We start from the raw sequence: 16,895 nt of genomic DNA, 5'->3' as shown, positions 1-16,895 counted from the left end.
ACCTCTGCGGGCCAGGCAGTATTTGTGAAAAAAAGAAGTAGTTAACTCCAAGTCCGAGTTGATCGAGGTGGTGGAGATACAGTTAAACATTATTGCATTCACTTCCCCAAATTCAATTACATTTGCATGCCATTCTTTTAACCAGTTCTATTTCCAAGTTTCTTGTGGCTTTACAATTAATCATTTGGTGGTTAAAGGATTTGTCTTTGTGTTTTATAACTTAGAGTAATGCTAACTGGGCAGATGATTATCACATGTACGTAGAGATTTGTGGGGTTGCTCTGCGTCTCTGTGCAATAAGTGGAATGTAAGTAGCAGGTTAGTGGGTTAACAGTGCAGCGAGATGTAATTCTATGCCCAACAAATATTTGCTAAGCAAACATGAGAAATTACACCAATGTTTGTTAAACACGGTTGTTGGAAACTGGGTGTAGATAATAAATGGTATGTGTAGGAAGGAACCGCAGATGCTGGTTTAAACCGAAGATAGACACAAAAAGTTGGAGTAACTCAGTGGGACAGACAGCATTTCTCAGACTGAAGAAGGGTTTCGACCCAAAACGTCACCCAATCCTTCTCTCCAGAGATACTGCCTCTCCCGCTGAGTTATTCCAGCTTTTAGTTTCTATAAATGGTGTATAAGTGTTATGTCCCGGGGATCCGTGACATGGTAGTGTTGTAATCTTCAGCATAAAACATAGTATTTGAGGAACTCAGCGTGTCAGGCAGCGTGTGTGGAGGAAATAGCCAGATGGCCATCACAATAGACAATAGATAATAGGTGCAGGAGGAGGCCATTCGGCCCTTCGAGCCTGCACCGCCATTCAATGTGATCATAGCTGATCATCCACAATCAGTACCCCGTTCTTGCCTTCTCCCCATATCCCCTAACTCCGCTACCTTCAAGAGTCCTATCTAGCTATTTCTTGAAAGTTTCCAGAGAACCGGCATCCACCGACAGACTCACAACTCTCTGGGTGAAATTTTTTTTCCTTATCTCCGTTCTAAATGGCTTACCACTTATTCTTAAACTGTGGCCCCTGGTTCTGGACTGCCCCAACATCTGGAACATGTTTCCTTCCGCTAGCGTGCCCAAACCCTTAATAATCTTATATGTTTCAATAAGAACCCTCTCATCCTTCTCAACTCCAGAGTATACTCATGGCAGCTTTACCCAAAATCCTCCTTGACCACATCTGTGAGGGAAATTTGCAAGGCAGACAGGGCTGGGCATTTTATGAATATTGATATTTACTGAATTTGGTGCGTAGTCAATATTAATTAGTGTATGATGATAAGTACAAAGTGGATTAGGCAGCATCTCTGGAACAAAAGGATGAGTGAGATTTCAGGTCGGGACCCTTCTTCGGACTCAGTGCTGCCCCTTCCCGCTGAGTTACTCCAGCACTTTGTGTAAACCTTCGCTATAAACCAGCATCAGCAGTTCCTTTCTACACACTAATTAGGTATGTTGCAAAGCCTACCTGAAGCGTCGTTGAAAATCTGTCGCTGCGGGTGTGCGCGATTTTGGCGCCGTTTAGAGGGGGCGGGTTTAAAACGCGATTTTCTCTAAGCTGTTCCAATCGAAAATGTTCAGCCTAGTTAATTATTAACGAAAAATCGCTGGAAGACCCCGTCGCAAAAGCTATTATTAGGTTTAAAGGCCTTGAATAATAGTTATAGTAGTTTAAAAATCAATCTCTAAACCCGCGACCGCCAGCAACCGCAGGGTCTCATAAAGCAAATAGCAGAAGGTATGCTGTATATTTTTACATTAAAAAGGGCTTCTAAAGATCCCTTTATACAAAGTTTAATATTGCGAGTAGCTCAATTTGGGCCCATTATATCCCGCAGTATTTTTCTCGGCATTTGGGGGCACAAATCTACCGCAATGTGAACGTTCTAAACCAGCGCGTTCCACAGGAACCCACTGGAAAGCTGATTTAAATGGGCATTTATTTACAGCAATTAAACACTAAATTCCTTCCATTTGGCCTATAAATTAATGTAAATGAGATTTTAAAATCATGTTTTATTGTGAATTATTTGTGAATATTATTTGGACATTTAGGCTATTTAAAAATGTTAATCATTTATTAAGAAATGGATAGATGTTTAGATCTAGTAATTGAAGTCTGAAATTAGCTACAATTAGGTAACTAACTAATTATATGCTTTAATTTCAGGTCATCCAAGTAAGATTATTTTATATTTGTTTCAGAATGCTTCAATCTATGATAACTGAAAATTTCATTCAGTTCTCTTAATTTTTAAGAAAGTTATGGGCTTTTGACTGTTCACGATCACAGCTTTTTTGTTATGTCCATAGAAAATCAATAGGGAACAAGATGCTCATTTCCCAGTATGAAAATGGCCATAACTTTTTAAATACTTGAGATATGAAAGTGAATTAGGTGTCAAATTAAACTTATTTTTATGCTTTATCTGATGGGATAAATTGCAGACTTGATTTTTAAAATCTCAAAATTTTGTAACATTGCTACACTAATCATGGCCTACCAAGTCTTAATGCACTGCCTCCCTGTTGCCATTTCACAATTACTGTGAGGGTCACAAAGGGCAGATCAGTCAGCCAGCAACGAGACTATAGGCCTGATGCTCCATGCTGGCCCGGGGAGGGAGAGCAAAGGATAAAGAGGAGGGGGAGGACTGAGTCGGTGGAGACTTCGGACGCGAGGAGCAAGGGCCGGCAGGAAGGAGACTTGGAGTAATGCATCCAACGCCTTCAAGGTTGGCTGCAGGAAGCGCCCTGGGACCCAAAAGATGGCGGGGCAAGGAGAGGGATGTCAGTTCACGGGCCAAACTGGTTGAAGGTGACACAGGAAGGCACTGCAGGAGCCTGGGATTTGCCTGGATTGGGAACTGCTCCGGTAGAAAGTGCCTGCTTGCGGACCAGACTTTGGAAATGGCGCTAAAACATGGCGGGGGGCTGCATGTGTAAATATGCAAAAATAATTTCACTCTGCAGTTGCACATGTGACATAGAAAGTATCATTGAGTGGGTGTAGGGCGCAGATTTACATTACTGGTAACATCAGTGCATTGTTATGGTTATAACAGTCAACCCAATGGCATGAATATTTGAAGGCACTGGGCCTGTACTCGCTGGAGTTTAGGGGGATAAGGGGGGGACATCATTGAAACTTATCGAATAGTGAAAGGCGTGGATAGAGTGGATGTCGAAAGGATGTTTCCATTTGTGGGAGAGTCTCAGAAGCCTCAGAATTAAAGGGCGTTTCTTTAGGAAGTAGATGAGGAGGAATTTCTTTGGTTAGAGGGTGTTAAATCTGTAGACATTTTTACCACAGAAGGCACTAGAGGCCAAGTCAATGGACATTTTTTAAGGCAGAGATAGATCTCCTTGATTAGGACGGATGTCAGGGGTTATGGGGAAAAGGCAGAAGAATGGGGTTAGGAGGGAGAGATAGATCAGCCATGATTGAATGGTGGAGTAGACCTGATGGGCCAAATGGCCTAATTCTGCTCCTATCCACTACAACCTTATGAACTTTGGATACCCAGTGAATTAATTGAATGGGTTGAAGTTGCTTCACTGCTGCCCAGGGATTTGAATTCATGTGACCGAATATTTATGAAGTGTGAATATGTACAGGATGTGTGGTTCCCTCATGAAGTGAGTTTAGGTTGTGTTGTGTTCTTGTGTTCATGGACCTGACGTCGCCCGCTGACGATTTGACAGTCAGTTTCCATGCAGGTTTGTTTTGGGACTAGGATAAATATTTAATTTAATCTACCAAAAAAAAGCTTTTCCCTGCACACGTGAAAATAATAAACTAATCTAAACTAATTCCACGTATCTCCATTATGTTTTGTCTTCTTTGCATTTCATTGGTGCACACAGAAATCTAATATGTATGTAGCAATGGATGAATTTGTGTCAATGTTACCTCGCTTAATGATGCCAAACATTTTTCTCAAAGGTATGTTCAACAAAAACGGGTGATGGAATTTTTCAACCGGCAGAGCTCCTTCTGCTACCGACAATGTATGTTCCCCACATCCAACCCTGCGAATATTAGATAGTTAGTTTTAATATTAACGTCAACACCTTTGTGAATTATTCCACAAAATCGTGCAGGGTTTCAATAAAGAATACATCCTACCTTCGCTTGTGACCAGCTTCTGCCTGAAATAAATACAACATCTCAGTTGATTGAGACAACCTTCCACATTCCAACAGCAGAATCCCCCCTCCCCACCACTTAACCCACCATCCTCCCACCTTTTAGTTAGGTTTAGTTTAGAGATACCGCGCGGAAACAGGCCCTTCGGCCCACCGAGTCCGCGCCTACCAGCGAGCCCCGCACACTTTAACACTATCATACACCGACTAGAGACAATGTTTACATTTATCAAGCCAATTAACCTACAAATCTGTACGTCGTTGTAGTGTGGGAGGAAACCGAATATCTCGGAGAAAACGCACGCAGGTCATGGGGAGAACGTACAAACTCCGTAAAGACAGCACCCATAGTTGGGATCGAACCCGGGTCTCCTGTGCTGCATTCGTTGTAAGGCAGGAACTCTACCGCTGCGCCACCGTAATTGTCCTCTCCAAATCGTTTGACAGTCTGCCGGAAATCCCCAACTATTAGGGCGGTGGACACACTGATAGCAAGAAGAAAGTTCAGTAAAGATGTCCGAGATGTTCAGAGGCCCGAGAGTCATCGGAGCGGTCGCAGAGGGAGGAGCTACACCCGAGCGGTAGGATTTAAACTCGAGCGCGGGGCTTGCTTCTTACAGAGGCCCGAGAGCCGTTGGAGCGGTTGCAGAGGGAGGAGCAGAACCGAAATCTGCAACGTACCATTCGCATTTCAAAACAAGTGGGCTTGAGGAAGCCGCTGATTGGTGGAAGCAGACAAGAGGGAGCAGCTGATTGGGAGTCAGATCCCTGCTGATTTCTTCCAGCAGTTTGTATTGTATTGTATTGTATTGTACTTTGTATTGTATTGTATCCTAGGTAAGAGGGGAGTATGAGTGCCAGGGCAGTTTACTGTTCTGGATGTCAGATGTGAGAGGTCAAGGAATCTGATAGCCTTCCAGATGTCCACATCTGCGCCAGGTGCGTCGAGATGGGGCTCCTAAGGGACCATATTAGGAACCTGGAGCAGCAGCTCGATGACCTCCATCTGGTCAGGGAGAGCGAGGAAGTCATTGAGAGGAGTTACAGAGAGGTGATCACTCCAAGACCACAGGAGGCAGACAAGTGGGTCACGGTTAGGAGGGACAAGGGGCACAGGCAGGGACTAGAGAGTACCCCGGTGGCTGTACAACTTGACAATAAGTACACAAAAAAGCTGGAGAAACTCAGCGGGTGCAGCAGCATCTATGGAGCGAAGGAAATAGGCAACGTTTCGGGCCGAAACCCATCTTCAGACTTTTGACAATAAGTACTCCTGTTTGAGTACTGTTGGGGGGGACAGCCTACCTGGGGGTAGCAACATCGGCTGGGCCTCCGGTACAGTGACTGGTCCTGTTGCTCAGAAAGGTAAGGAAAAGAAGAGGAGGGCATTAGTAATAGGGGACTCTATAGTTAGAGGGTCAGACAGACGATTCTGTGGACGCAGTCGGGAGACCCGGATGGTAGTTTGATTCCCTGGTGCCAGGGTCTGGGATGTGTCTAAACGTGTCCAAGATATCCTGAAATGGGAGGGAGAGGAGCCCGAGGTTGTGCTACATATAGGTACCAATGACATAGGTAGAAAAAGAGAAGAGGTCCTGAAAGGAGAATTTAGGGAGTTAGGAGGAGAGTTAAAGAGAAGGACCGCAAAGGTAACAATCTCGGGAATACTGCCTGTGCCACGCGACAGTGAGAGTAGGAATGGAGCGAGGTGGAGAATAAATGCGTGGCTGAAAGACTGGTGCAGAGGGCAGGGATTCAAGTTTCTGGATCATTGGGACCCCTTTTGTGGAAGGTGTGACCTGTACAAAAAGGATGGGTCGCACTTGAACCCGAGGGGGACCAATAACCTGGCGGGGAGATTTGCAAAGGTCACTGCGGAGACTTTAAATTAGAACGGTTGGGGGGAGGGACTCAAATATGGAAAGCAAGTAGTCAGTGTGTGAGGCAGGTGGCAGAGAAGGGTAGCACTCGGACACAAAATGTAGGGGAGAAAGAAGAAAAAGATAATACGCAGATAATACGAGGGGGTGGGTTTCTTAAATGTGTATATTTTAATGTTAGGAGCATTGTAAGAAAGGTGGATGAGCTTTGAGCCTGGATTGACACCTGGAAGTATGATGTTGTGGCGATCAGTGAAACATGGTTGCAGGAGGGCTGTGATTGGAAACTAAATATTCCAGGATTTCGTTGCTTCAGGTGTGATAGAATTGGAGGGGAAAGAGGTGGAGGTGTTTCATTGCTTGTCAGGGAAGATATTACAGGAGTGCTTTGGCAGGATAGATTAAAGGGCTCGTCTAGGGAGGCTATTTGGGTGGAACTGAGAAATGGGAAAGGTGTAGCAACACGTAGGGGTGTATTATAGACCGCCTAATGGGAAACGAGAATTGGAAGAGCAAATATGTAAGGAGATCGCAGATATTGTAAATTGGATTAGTAAGTATGCAGATGATACCAAGATAGGGGGTGTTGTGGATAATGAAGAGGATTTCCAAAGTCTACAGAGTGATTTAGGCCATTTGGAAGAATGGGCTGAAAGATGGCAGATGGAGTTTAATGCTGATAAATGTGAGGTGCTACACCTTGGCAGGACAAATCAAAATAGGACGTACATGGTAAATGGTAGGGAATTGAAGAATGCAGTTGAACAGAGGGATCTGGGAATAACCGTGCATAGTTCCTTGAAGGTGGAATCTCATATAGACAGGGTGGTAAAGAAAGCTTTTGGTATGCTAGCCTTTATAAATCAGAGCATTGAGTATAGAAGCTGGGATGTAATGTAAAATTGTACAAGGCATTGGTGAGACCAAATCTGGAGTATGGTGTACAATTTTGGTCGCCCAATTATAGGAAGGATGTCAACAAAATAGAGAGAGTACAGAGGAGATTTATTAGAATGTTGCCTGGGTTTCAACAACTAAGTTACAGAGAAAGGTTGAATAAGTTAGGTCTTTATTCTCTGGAGCGCAGAAGGTTAAGGGGGGACTTGATAGAGGTCTTTAAAATGATGAGAGGGATAGGCAGAGTTGATGTGGACAAGCTTTTCCCTTTGAGAATAGTGAAGATTCAAACAAGAGGACATGACTTCAGAATTAAGGGACAGACGTTTAGGGGTAACATGAGGGGGAACTTCTTTACTCAGAGAGTGGTAGCGGTGTGGAATGAGCTTCCAGTGGAAGTGGTGGAGGCAGGTTCGTAGGTATCATTTAAAAATAAATTGGATTGGCATATGGATGAGAAGGGAATGGAGGGTTATGTTATGAGTGCAGGCAGGTGGGATTAAGGGAAAATAATTGTTCGGCACGGACTTGTAGGGCCGAGATGGCCTGTTTCCGTGCTGTAATTGTTATATGGTTATATGTTATATGGTTATATTAGTAGTAAGCACAAGGTAGTGATTGTGGGAGATTTCAATTTTCCACACATAGACTGGGAAACACATTCTGTAAATGGGTTGGATGGTTTGGAGTTTGTAAAATGTGTGCAGGATAGGTTTTTTTGCAGCAATACATAGAGGTGCCTACTGGACCTCCTGTTAGGAAATGAGATAGGTCAGGTGGCGGAGGTATGTGTTGGAGAACAGTTCGGATCCAGTGATCACAATACCATTAGTTTCAATATAATTATAGAGAGGGTCAGAACTGGACCTAGGGTTGAGATTTTTGATTGGAGAAAGGCTAACTTTGAGGAGATGCGAAATAATTTAAAAGGAGTGAATTGGGACATTTTGTTTTATGGGAAAGATGTGGAGGGGAAATGGAGGACATTTAAAGATGACATTTTAAGAGTACAGAATCTTTATGTCCCTGTTCGGTTGAAAGCAAATAGTAAAAATTGGAAAGAGCCCTGGTTTTCAAGGGAAATTGGACACTTGGTTCGGAAAAAGAGAGAGATCTACAATAATTATAGGCAGCATGGAGTAAATGAGGTGCTTGAGGAGTATCAAGAATGTAAAAAGAAACTTAAGAATGAAATTAGAAAAGCTAAAAGAAGATATGAGGTTGCTTTGGCAAGTAAGGTGAAAGTAAATCCAAAGGGTTTCTACAGCTATATTAATAGCAAAAGGATAACGAGGGATAAAATTGGTCCATTAGAGAGTCAGAGTGGACAGCTATCTGCAGAGCCAAAAGAGATGGGGCAATTGAACAATTTATTTTCTTCGGTATTCACCAAGGAGAAGGATATTGAATTATGTGAGGTAAGGGAAACAAGTAGAGTAGCTATGGAAACTATGAGATTCAAAGAAGAAGAAGTACTGACACTTTTGAAAAATATAAACTTGGATAAGTCTCCAGGCCCTGACAGGATATTCCCTAGGACATTGAGGGAAGTTAGTGTAGAAATAGCAGGGGCTATGACAGAAATATTTCAATTGTCATTAGAAATGGGAATAGTGCCGGAGGATTGGCGTACTGCGCATGTTGTTCAATTGTTTAAAAAGGGGTCTAAGAGTAAACCTAGCAATTATACACCTGTAAGTTTGACGTCAGTGGTGGGCAAATTAATGGAAAGGATACTTAGAGATAATATATTTAAGCATCTGGATAAACAGGGTCTGATTAGGAACCGTCAACATGGATTTGTGCCTGGAAGGTCATGTTTGACTAATCTTCTTGAATGTTTTGAAGAGGTTACTCGGGAAATTGATGAGGGTAAAGCAGTGGATGTTGTCTAGGTTGGTTAAGAAGGTTCAATTGTTGGGCATTAATGGTGGAGTAGCAAGATGGATTCAACAGTGGCTTAATGGGAGATGCCAGAGAGTAATGGTGGATGGCTGTTTGTCAGGTTGGAGGCCGATGACTAGTGGGGTGCCACAAGGATCTGTGTTGGGTCCACTGTTGTTTGTCATGTACATAAATGATCTGGATGATGGTGTGGTAAATTGGATTAGCAAATATGCAGATGATACCAAGATAGGTGGTGTTGTGGATAATGAAGTAGATTTTCAAAGTCTACAGAGAGATATATGCCAGTTGGAAGAGTGGGCTGAAAGATGGCAGATGGAGTTTAACGTACATGGTAATACATGGACGTACATGGTAAATGGTAGGGAATTGAAGAATGCAGGTGAACAGAGGGATCTGGGAATAACTGTGCACAGTTCGCTGAAAGTGGAATCTCATGTAGATAGGGTGGTAAAGAAAGCTTTTGGTGTGCTTGCCTTTATAAATCAGTGCATTGAGTATAGAAGTTGGGATGGAATGTTAAAATTGTACAAGGCATTGGTGAGGCCAATTCTGGAGTATGGTGTACAATTTTGGTCGCCTAATTATAGGAAGGATGTCAACAAATTAGAGAGAGTACAGAGGAGATTTACTAGAATGTTGCCTTGGTTTCAGCAACTAAGTTACAGAGAAAGGTTGAACAAGTTAGGGCTTTATTCTTTGGAGCGCAGAAGGTTAAGGGGGGACATGATAGAGGTCTTTAAAATGATGAGAGGGATAGACAGAGTTGACGTGGATAAGCTTTTCCCACTGAGAGTAGGGAAAATGCAAACAAGGGGACATGACTTGAGAATTAAGGGACTGAAGTTTAGGGGTAACATGAGGGGGAACTTCTTTACTCAGAGAGTGGTGGCTGTGTGGAATGAGCTTCCACTGAAGGTGGTGGAGGCAGGTTCGTTATCTATCTATTATATATTAAAACTGTGTGCCTGCTGACGTCCGGTGTCCGGAGTCCGGCTGCCGGCCGACTTTCTTCCATTGATTCCTTGCCACGCCGAAACCAGACGCAGAATCACCGAGATCTTTTCCATTTCGGTAGAGATTTCACTTTTCTTTCAAAGTATCCACTCCTGATTACATTTCGTCATGTTTATGTACACATTTTTAATCAAATCCTTCTTCCCCCCCACCCAATATTTAAAAATAAACTGCCTGCTCGCCCATAGAAGCAACCCCAGCCTCTGGTGAATGTTCCATCGTGTGATGTCACAATGCCCAATGCTCAAAGACATTCTTGCCATAGAGGGAGTACAGAAAAGGTTCACCAGACTGATTCCTGGGATGTCAGGACTTTCATATGAAGAAAGACTGGATAGACTCGGCTTGTACACGCTAGATTTTAGAAGATTGAGGGGGGATCTTATAGAAACTTACAAAATTCTTAAGGGGTTGGACAGGCTAGATGCAGGAAGATTGTTCCAGATGTTGGGGACGTCCAGAACAAGGGGTCACAGTTTAAAGATAAGGGGGAAATCCTTTAGGGCAGAGATGAGAAAAACATTTTTCACACAGAGAGTGGTGAATCTCTGGAATTCTCTGCCACAGAAGGTAGTTGAGGCCAGTTCATTGGCTATATTTAAGAGGGAGTTAGATGTGGCCCTTGTGGCTAAATGGATCAGGGGGTATGGAGAGAAGGCAGGTACAGGATACTGAGTTGGATGATCAGCCATGATCATATTGAATGGTAGTGCAGGCTGAAAGGGCCAAATGGCCTACTCCTGCACTTAATTTCTATGTTTCTATATTTCCCTCTCGTCACCCCTCTCCCTCTCCCACCCATCCCTCTCTCCCCCACCCCCCTTCCCTTACCCCACCTCCTTCCCTCTCTCCACCTGCCCCCTTCCTCCTACCGCTCTGTCCCTCTTCCATCACTCCCCGTACCCCTCCTCCTCCCTCCCCACTCTTCCATCTCTCCCCCTTTCCCTCCCCACTCTTTCCCCTCTCTCCCCCACCCCCCTCCCCCTCCCCCACATCTCTCTCCCCATCACCCTCTCTCAAACCCTATCCCGCTCTCCTTTCCCTCCCAAATCTGTTCCGTTACCTCCTCCTCCTCTCCCCTCCCTCCCCTCTTCCCACCCCCCCTCCCCCACCTGTGTGTTTGGGGGGGTGGTTAATGTGAGTGTGATACCGCAGCCCGCCCCCCCCCCCCCCACAAACGCCGTTGGGGAAACAGACCCAACGGGTCTGCATTTGGTCTAGTTATATATTAAAACTGTGTGGCTGCCGCCGTCCGTCCGGCTGCCTTTCTGCCTTTTGATTCGTTCCATTGTGTGATGTCAAAATGCCCAATGCTTGCAGATGTCCAATCGGAATGGATCCATTTACATGGACGGCTGCCTTTCTTCCTTTGATTCCCTGCCACGCCGAATCCAGACGCAGAATCGCCGAGATCTTTTTCATTTCGGTAGAGATTTCACTTTTCTTTCAAAGTATCCGCACCTGATTACATTTCGTCATGTTTATGTACACATTTTTAATCAAATCCTTCTCCTCCCCCCCCAATATTAAAAAAAAAGCTGCCTTCTCACCGATAGCAGCAGCCCCAGCCCCAGCCCCTGGTGAACGTTCCATCGTGTGATGTCACAATGCCCAATGCTCAAAGACATTCTTGCCATAGAGGGAGTACAGAGAAGGTTCACCAGACTGATTTCTGGGATGTCAGGACTTTCATATGAATAAAACTGGATAGACTCGGCTTGTACTTGCTAGATTTTAGAAGATTGAGGGGGGATCTTATAGAAACTTACAAAATTCTTAAGAGGTTGGACAGGCTAGATGCAGGAAGATTGTTCCAGATGTTGGGGAAGTGCAGGACAAGGGGTCACAGTTTAAGGATAAGGGGTAAATCTTTTAGGACCGAGATGAGAAAAACATTTTTCACACAGAGAGTGGTGAATCCCTGGAATTCACTGGCACAGAAGGTAGTTGAGGCCAGTTCATTGGCTATATTTAAGAGGGAGTTAGATGTGGCCCTTGTGGCTAAAGGGATCAGGGGGTATGGAGAGAAGGCAGGTACAGGATAGTGAGTTCGATGATCAGCCATGATCATATTGAATGGTGGTGCAGGCTCGAAGGGCCGAATGGCCTACTCCTGCACTTAATTTCTATGTTTCTATGTTTCCCTCTCCTCACCTCTCTCCCTCTCCCACCCATCCCTCTCCCCCCACCCCCTTCCCTCTCTACCCCACCCCCTTCCCTCTCTCCCCCCGCCCCATACCCCTACCCCTCTGTCCCTCTTCCACCACTCCCCCTACCCCTCCCTCCCCACTCTTCCACTTCTCTCCCCTTACCCCACCCCTCTCCCTCCCCCACCCCTCTCTCTTCTCCTCTCTCCCCCACCCCTTCCTCCTACACCTCTGTTCCTCTTCCACCACTCCCCCGTCCCTCTTCCACCACTCCCACTACCCCTCTACCCCTCCCTCTCCACTCTTCCACTTCTCTTCCCATTCTCTCCTCACCCCTCTCCCTCTCCTCACCCCTCTCCCTCTCCTCACCCCTCTCCCTCCCTCCCCCACCCCCTTCCCTCTCTCCCCCACCCCCTTCCCTCTCTCCCCCTGCCCCCTCCCCCCTATCCCTCTGTCCCTCTTCCATCACTCCCCCTACCCCTCTCCTCCTCCCTCCCCACTCTTCCACTTCTCTCCCCCCTTCCCCCTCGTTTCCCTCCCCACTCTTTCCCCTCTCTACCCCCACCACTCTCCCCCTCCCTCCCTCTCCCCCCCCATCCCCCACATCTCTCTCCCCATCCCCCTCTCTCACCCCCTACCCCGCGATCCTTTCTCTCCCAAATCTGTCCCATTTCCTCCTCCTCCTCTCCCCTCCCTCCCCTCTTCTCAACCCCCCTCCCCCCACCTGTGTGTTTGGGGGGTGGTTAAGGTTAGTGTGATGCCACAGCCCCCCCTCCCCCCCCCAACCTGCAAACGCCGTTGGGGAAACAGACCCAACGGGTCTGCACTTGGTCTAGTTATCATTTAAAAGTGGATTGGATGGTTATATGGACGGGAAAGGAATGGAGGGTTATGGTCTGAGCGCAGGTATATGGGACTAGGGGAGAATACGTGTTCGGCACGGACTAGAAGGGTCGAGATGGCCTGTTTCCGTGCTGTAATTGTTATATGGTTATATGGTTATATAGTGGAGATTTACTAGAATGTTGCCTGGGTTTCAGCAACTAAGTTACAGAGAAAGGTTGAACAAATTAGGTCTTTATTCTTTGGAGTGCAGAAGGTTAAAGGGGGACTTGATAGAGGTCTTTAAAATTATAAGAGGGATAGACAGAGTTGACGTGGATAAGCTTTTCCCATTGAGAGTAGGGAAGATTCAAACAAGAGGACATGACTTCAGAATTAAGGGACAGAAATTTAGGGGCAACATGATGGGGAACTTCTTTACTCAGAGAGTGGCAGCTGTGTGGAATGAGCTTCCAGTGGAAGTGGTGGAGGCAGGTTCGATTTTATCATTTAAAAATAAATTGGATAGGTATATGAACGGGAAAGGAATGGAGGGTTATGGTCTGAGTGAAGTTAGATGGGACTAGGGGAGAATAAGTGTTCGGCACGGACTAGAAGGGCCGAGATGGCTTGTTTCCGTGCTGTAATTATTATATGGTTATATGTAGAACCATTGGAGAACGTGCAAAATAGAAGAACACTGTGGTATAACTGAAAGGATGCAAATAAAGGGGAATACTGCAAATACTGAACTCATTTACTAGGTATGTTGCAAAGCCTACCTGAAGCGTCGTTGAAAATCTGTCGCTGCGGGTGTGCGCGATTTTGGCGCCGTTTAGACGGAGGCGGGTTTAAAACGCGATTTTCTCTAGGCTGTTCAAATCGAAGATGTTCAGCCTAGTTAATTATTAACGAAAAATCGCTGGAAGACCCCGTCGCAAAAGCTATTATTAGTTTTAAAGGCCACGTATAATAGTTATAGTAGTTTAAAAATCAATCTCTAAACCCGCGACCGCCAGCAACCGCAGGGTCTCATAAAGCAAACAACTGAAGTTAGGCTGTATATCTTTACATTAAAAAGGGCTTCTAAAGATCCCTTTATACATAGTTTAATATTGCGAGCAGCTCATTTTGGGCCCATTATATCCCGCAGGATTTTTCTCGGCATTTGGGGCACAAATCTACCGCAATGTGAACGTTCCAAACCAGCGCGTTCCACGGGGACCCACTGGAAAGCTGATTTAAATGGGCATTTATTTACAGCAATTGAGCACTAAATTCCTTCCATTTGGTCTATAAATTAATGTAAATGAGATTTAAAAATCATGTTTTATTGTGAATTATTTGTGAATATTATTTGGACATTTAGGCTATTTAAAAATGTTAATCATTTATTAAGAAATGGATAGATGTTTAGATCTAGTAATTGAAGTCTGAAATTAGCTACAATTAGGTAACTAACTAATTATATGCTTTAATTTCAGGTCATCCAAGTAAGATTATTTTATATTTGTTTCAGAATGCTTCAATCTATGATAACTGAAAATTTCATTCAGTTCTCTTAATTTTTAAGAAAGTTATGGGCTTTTGACTGTTCACGATCACAGCTTTTTTGTTATGTCCATAGAAAATCAATAGGGAACAAGATGCTAATTTCCGAGTATGAAAATGGCCATAACTTTTTAAATACTTGAGATATGAAAGTGAATTAGGTGTCAAATTAAACTTATTTTTATGCTTTATCTGATGGGATAAATTACAGACTTGATTTTTAAAATCTCAAAATTTTGTAACATTGCTACATTTACCGTATTAAATGAAATGCATGATTTGAATGTGAATCTTATATTGGCAAGACATTTCTTAAGACGCTTATCAGGAAATCATATCTGTTTGTGACAAGACCAAAACTCAAAGCCATAATTATGCAATGGTTCTTAATTTATCTTAGAGGACCTTCAGTGGAAAGAACACAGAACGTTTTAGTAAACGGGCTGTGACTGTGCATTATCATTGAACTAAAGTGATATGTAACCTCTCACCTGGAGTAATGTCACACCATTTACTTGATCCAGTTGTTTCTGTAAAATTGGGAGTTCCTGCTGCATAAGATTCAAATGCATTTGAATCTCTTGAAGATTTTTCTCCATTGTATTTAGAATCATCGTCTTCTCGTCGCTGAGATATTTAAGTAGGCGTTGTTCTTTATCGACGAGAGTCTGGTGCAGTTCAGCAAAAAGGGACGTGATGTGGGACTGCAGAAACTGTGACTGTTCCTGGCAAAGGAAAGACAGATATTGTTTGTAAAATGTGTGCAGGATAGTTTTTTGTAGCAATACATAGAGGTACCTACTAGAGGAGGGGCAGTGTTGGACCTCCTGTTAGGAAATGAGACGGGACAGGTGGCGGAGGTATGCGTTGGGGAGCACTTCGGGTCCAGTGATCACAATACCATTAGTTTCAATATAATTATGGAGAGGGTCAGAACTGGACCTAGGGTTGAAATTTTTGATTGGAGAAAGGCTAACTTTGATGAGATGCAAAATGATTTAAAAGGAGTGAACTGGGACATTTTGTTTTATGGGAAGGATGTAGAAGAGAAATGGAGGACATTTAAAGGGGAAATTTTAAGAGTACAGAATCTTTATGTTCCTGTTCGGTTGAAAGGAAAGTAAAAATTGGAAAGAGCCCTGGTTTTCAAGGGAAATTGGACATCTTGTTCGGAAAAAGAGGGAGATCTACAATAATTATAGGCAGCATGAAGTAAATGAGGTGCTTGAGCAGTATAAGGAATGTAAAAAGAATCTTAAGAAAGAAATTAGAAAAGCTAAAAGAAGACATGAGGTTGCTTTGGCAAGTAAGGTGAAAGTAAATCCAAAGGGTTTCTACAGCTATATTAATAGTAAAAGGAAAACGAGGGATAAAATTGGTCCATTGGAGAGACAGAGTGGACAGCTATCTGCAGAGCCAAAAGAGATGGGGGAGATATTGAACAATTTATTTTCTTCGGTATTCACCAAGGAGAAGGATATTGAATTATGTGAGGTAAGGGAAACTAGTAGAGTAGCTATGGATACTATGAGTTTCAAAGTAAAAGAAGTACTGACACTTTTGAAAAATATAAAAGGGGATAAGTCTCCAGGTCCTGACAGGATATTCCCTAGGACATTGAGGGAAGTTAGTGTAGAAATAGCCGGGGCTATGACAGAAATATTTCAAATGTCATTAGAAACGGGAATAGTCCCCGAGGATTGGCGTACTGCGCATGTTGTTCCATTGTTTAAAAAGGGTTCAAAGAGTAAATCTAGCAAATATAGGCCTGTTAGTTTGACTTCAGTGGTGGGCAAATTAATGGAAAAGATACTTAGAGATTATATATATAAGCATCTGGATAAACAGGGTCTGATTAGGAACAGTCAGCATGGATTTGTGCCTGGAAGGTCATGTTTTACTAATCTTCTTGAAATTTTTGAAGAGGTTACTAGGGAAATTGACGAGGGTAAAGCAGTGGATGTTGTCTATATGGACTTTAGTAAGGCCTTTGACAAGGTTCCTCATGGAAAGTTGGTTAAGAAGGTTCAACTGTTGGGTATAAATGCAGGAGTAGCAAGATGGATTCAACAGTGGCTGAATGGGAGAAGCCAGAGGGTAATGGTGGATGGTTCTTTGTCGGGTTGGAGGCAGGTGACTAGTGGGGTGCCTCAGGGATCGGTGTTGGGTCCTTTGTTGTTTGTCATGTACATCAATGATCTGGATGAAGGTGTGGTAAATTGGATTAGTAAGTATGCAGATGATACCAAGATAGGGGGTGTTGTGGATAATGAAGAGGATTTCCAAAGTCTACAGAGTGATTTAGGCCATTTGGAAGAATGGGCTGAAAGATGGCAGATGGAGTTTAATGCTGATAAATGTGAGGAGCTGCACCTTGGCAGAACAAATCAAAATAGCACGTACATGGTAAATGGTAGGGAATTAAAGAATGTAGTTGAACAGAGGGATCTGGGAATAACCGTGCATAGTTCCTTGAAGGTGGAATCTCATATAGATAGGGTGGTAAAGAAA

General features: G+C 43.9%; 1 protein-coding gene and 1 long non-coding RNA gene across 2 annotated transcripts in view; both read right to left on the bottom strand.

The window, feature by feature from the left end:
* Positions 1 to 16,895, bottom strand: part of LOC116981639 (E3 ubiquitin-protein ligase TRIM17-like) — a 34,247-nt gene that overhangs the window by 12,355 nt on the left and 4,997 nt on the right. The window contains exon 4 of the mRNA XM_033034725.1: positions 14,876 to 15,109. Within this exon, the coding sequence (XP_032890616.1) occupies positions 14,876 to 15,109 (234 nt within the window). The remainder of the gene's footprint in view (positions 1 to 14,875; positions 15,110 to 16,895) is intronic.
* On the bottom strand, positions 3,498 to 14,990 carry LOC116980952. The gene is made up of 3 exons (XR_004414119.1): positions 14,876 to 14,990; positions 4,146 to 4,168; positions 3,498 to 4,048 (listed from the first exon to the last, which is right to left on the bottom strand). It is a non-coding gene; the product is annotated as an uncharacterized LOC116980952 (long non-coding RNA).

The sequence above is a fragment of the Amblyraja radiata genome, chromosome 15 (assembly GCF_010909765.2).
Source record: "Amblyraja radiata isolate CabotCenter1 chromosome 15, sAmbRad1.1.pri, whole genome shotgun sequence".
NCBI classification, from domain to species: domain Eukaryota; kingdom Metazoa; phylum Chordata; class Chondrichthyes; order Rajiformes; family Rajidae; genus Amblyraja; species Amblyraja radiata.
Note: the sequence above shows the minus strand (reverse complement) of the source record. Positions and strands in the feature narration are given on the sequence as shown.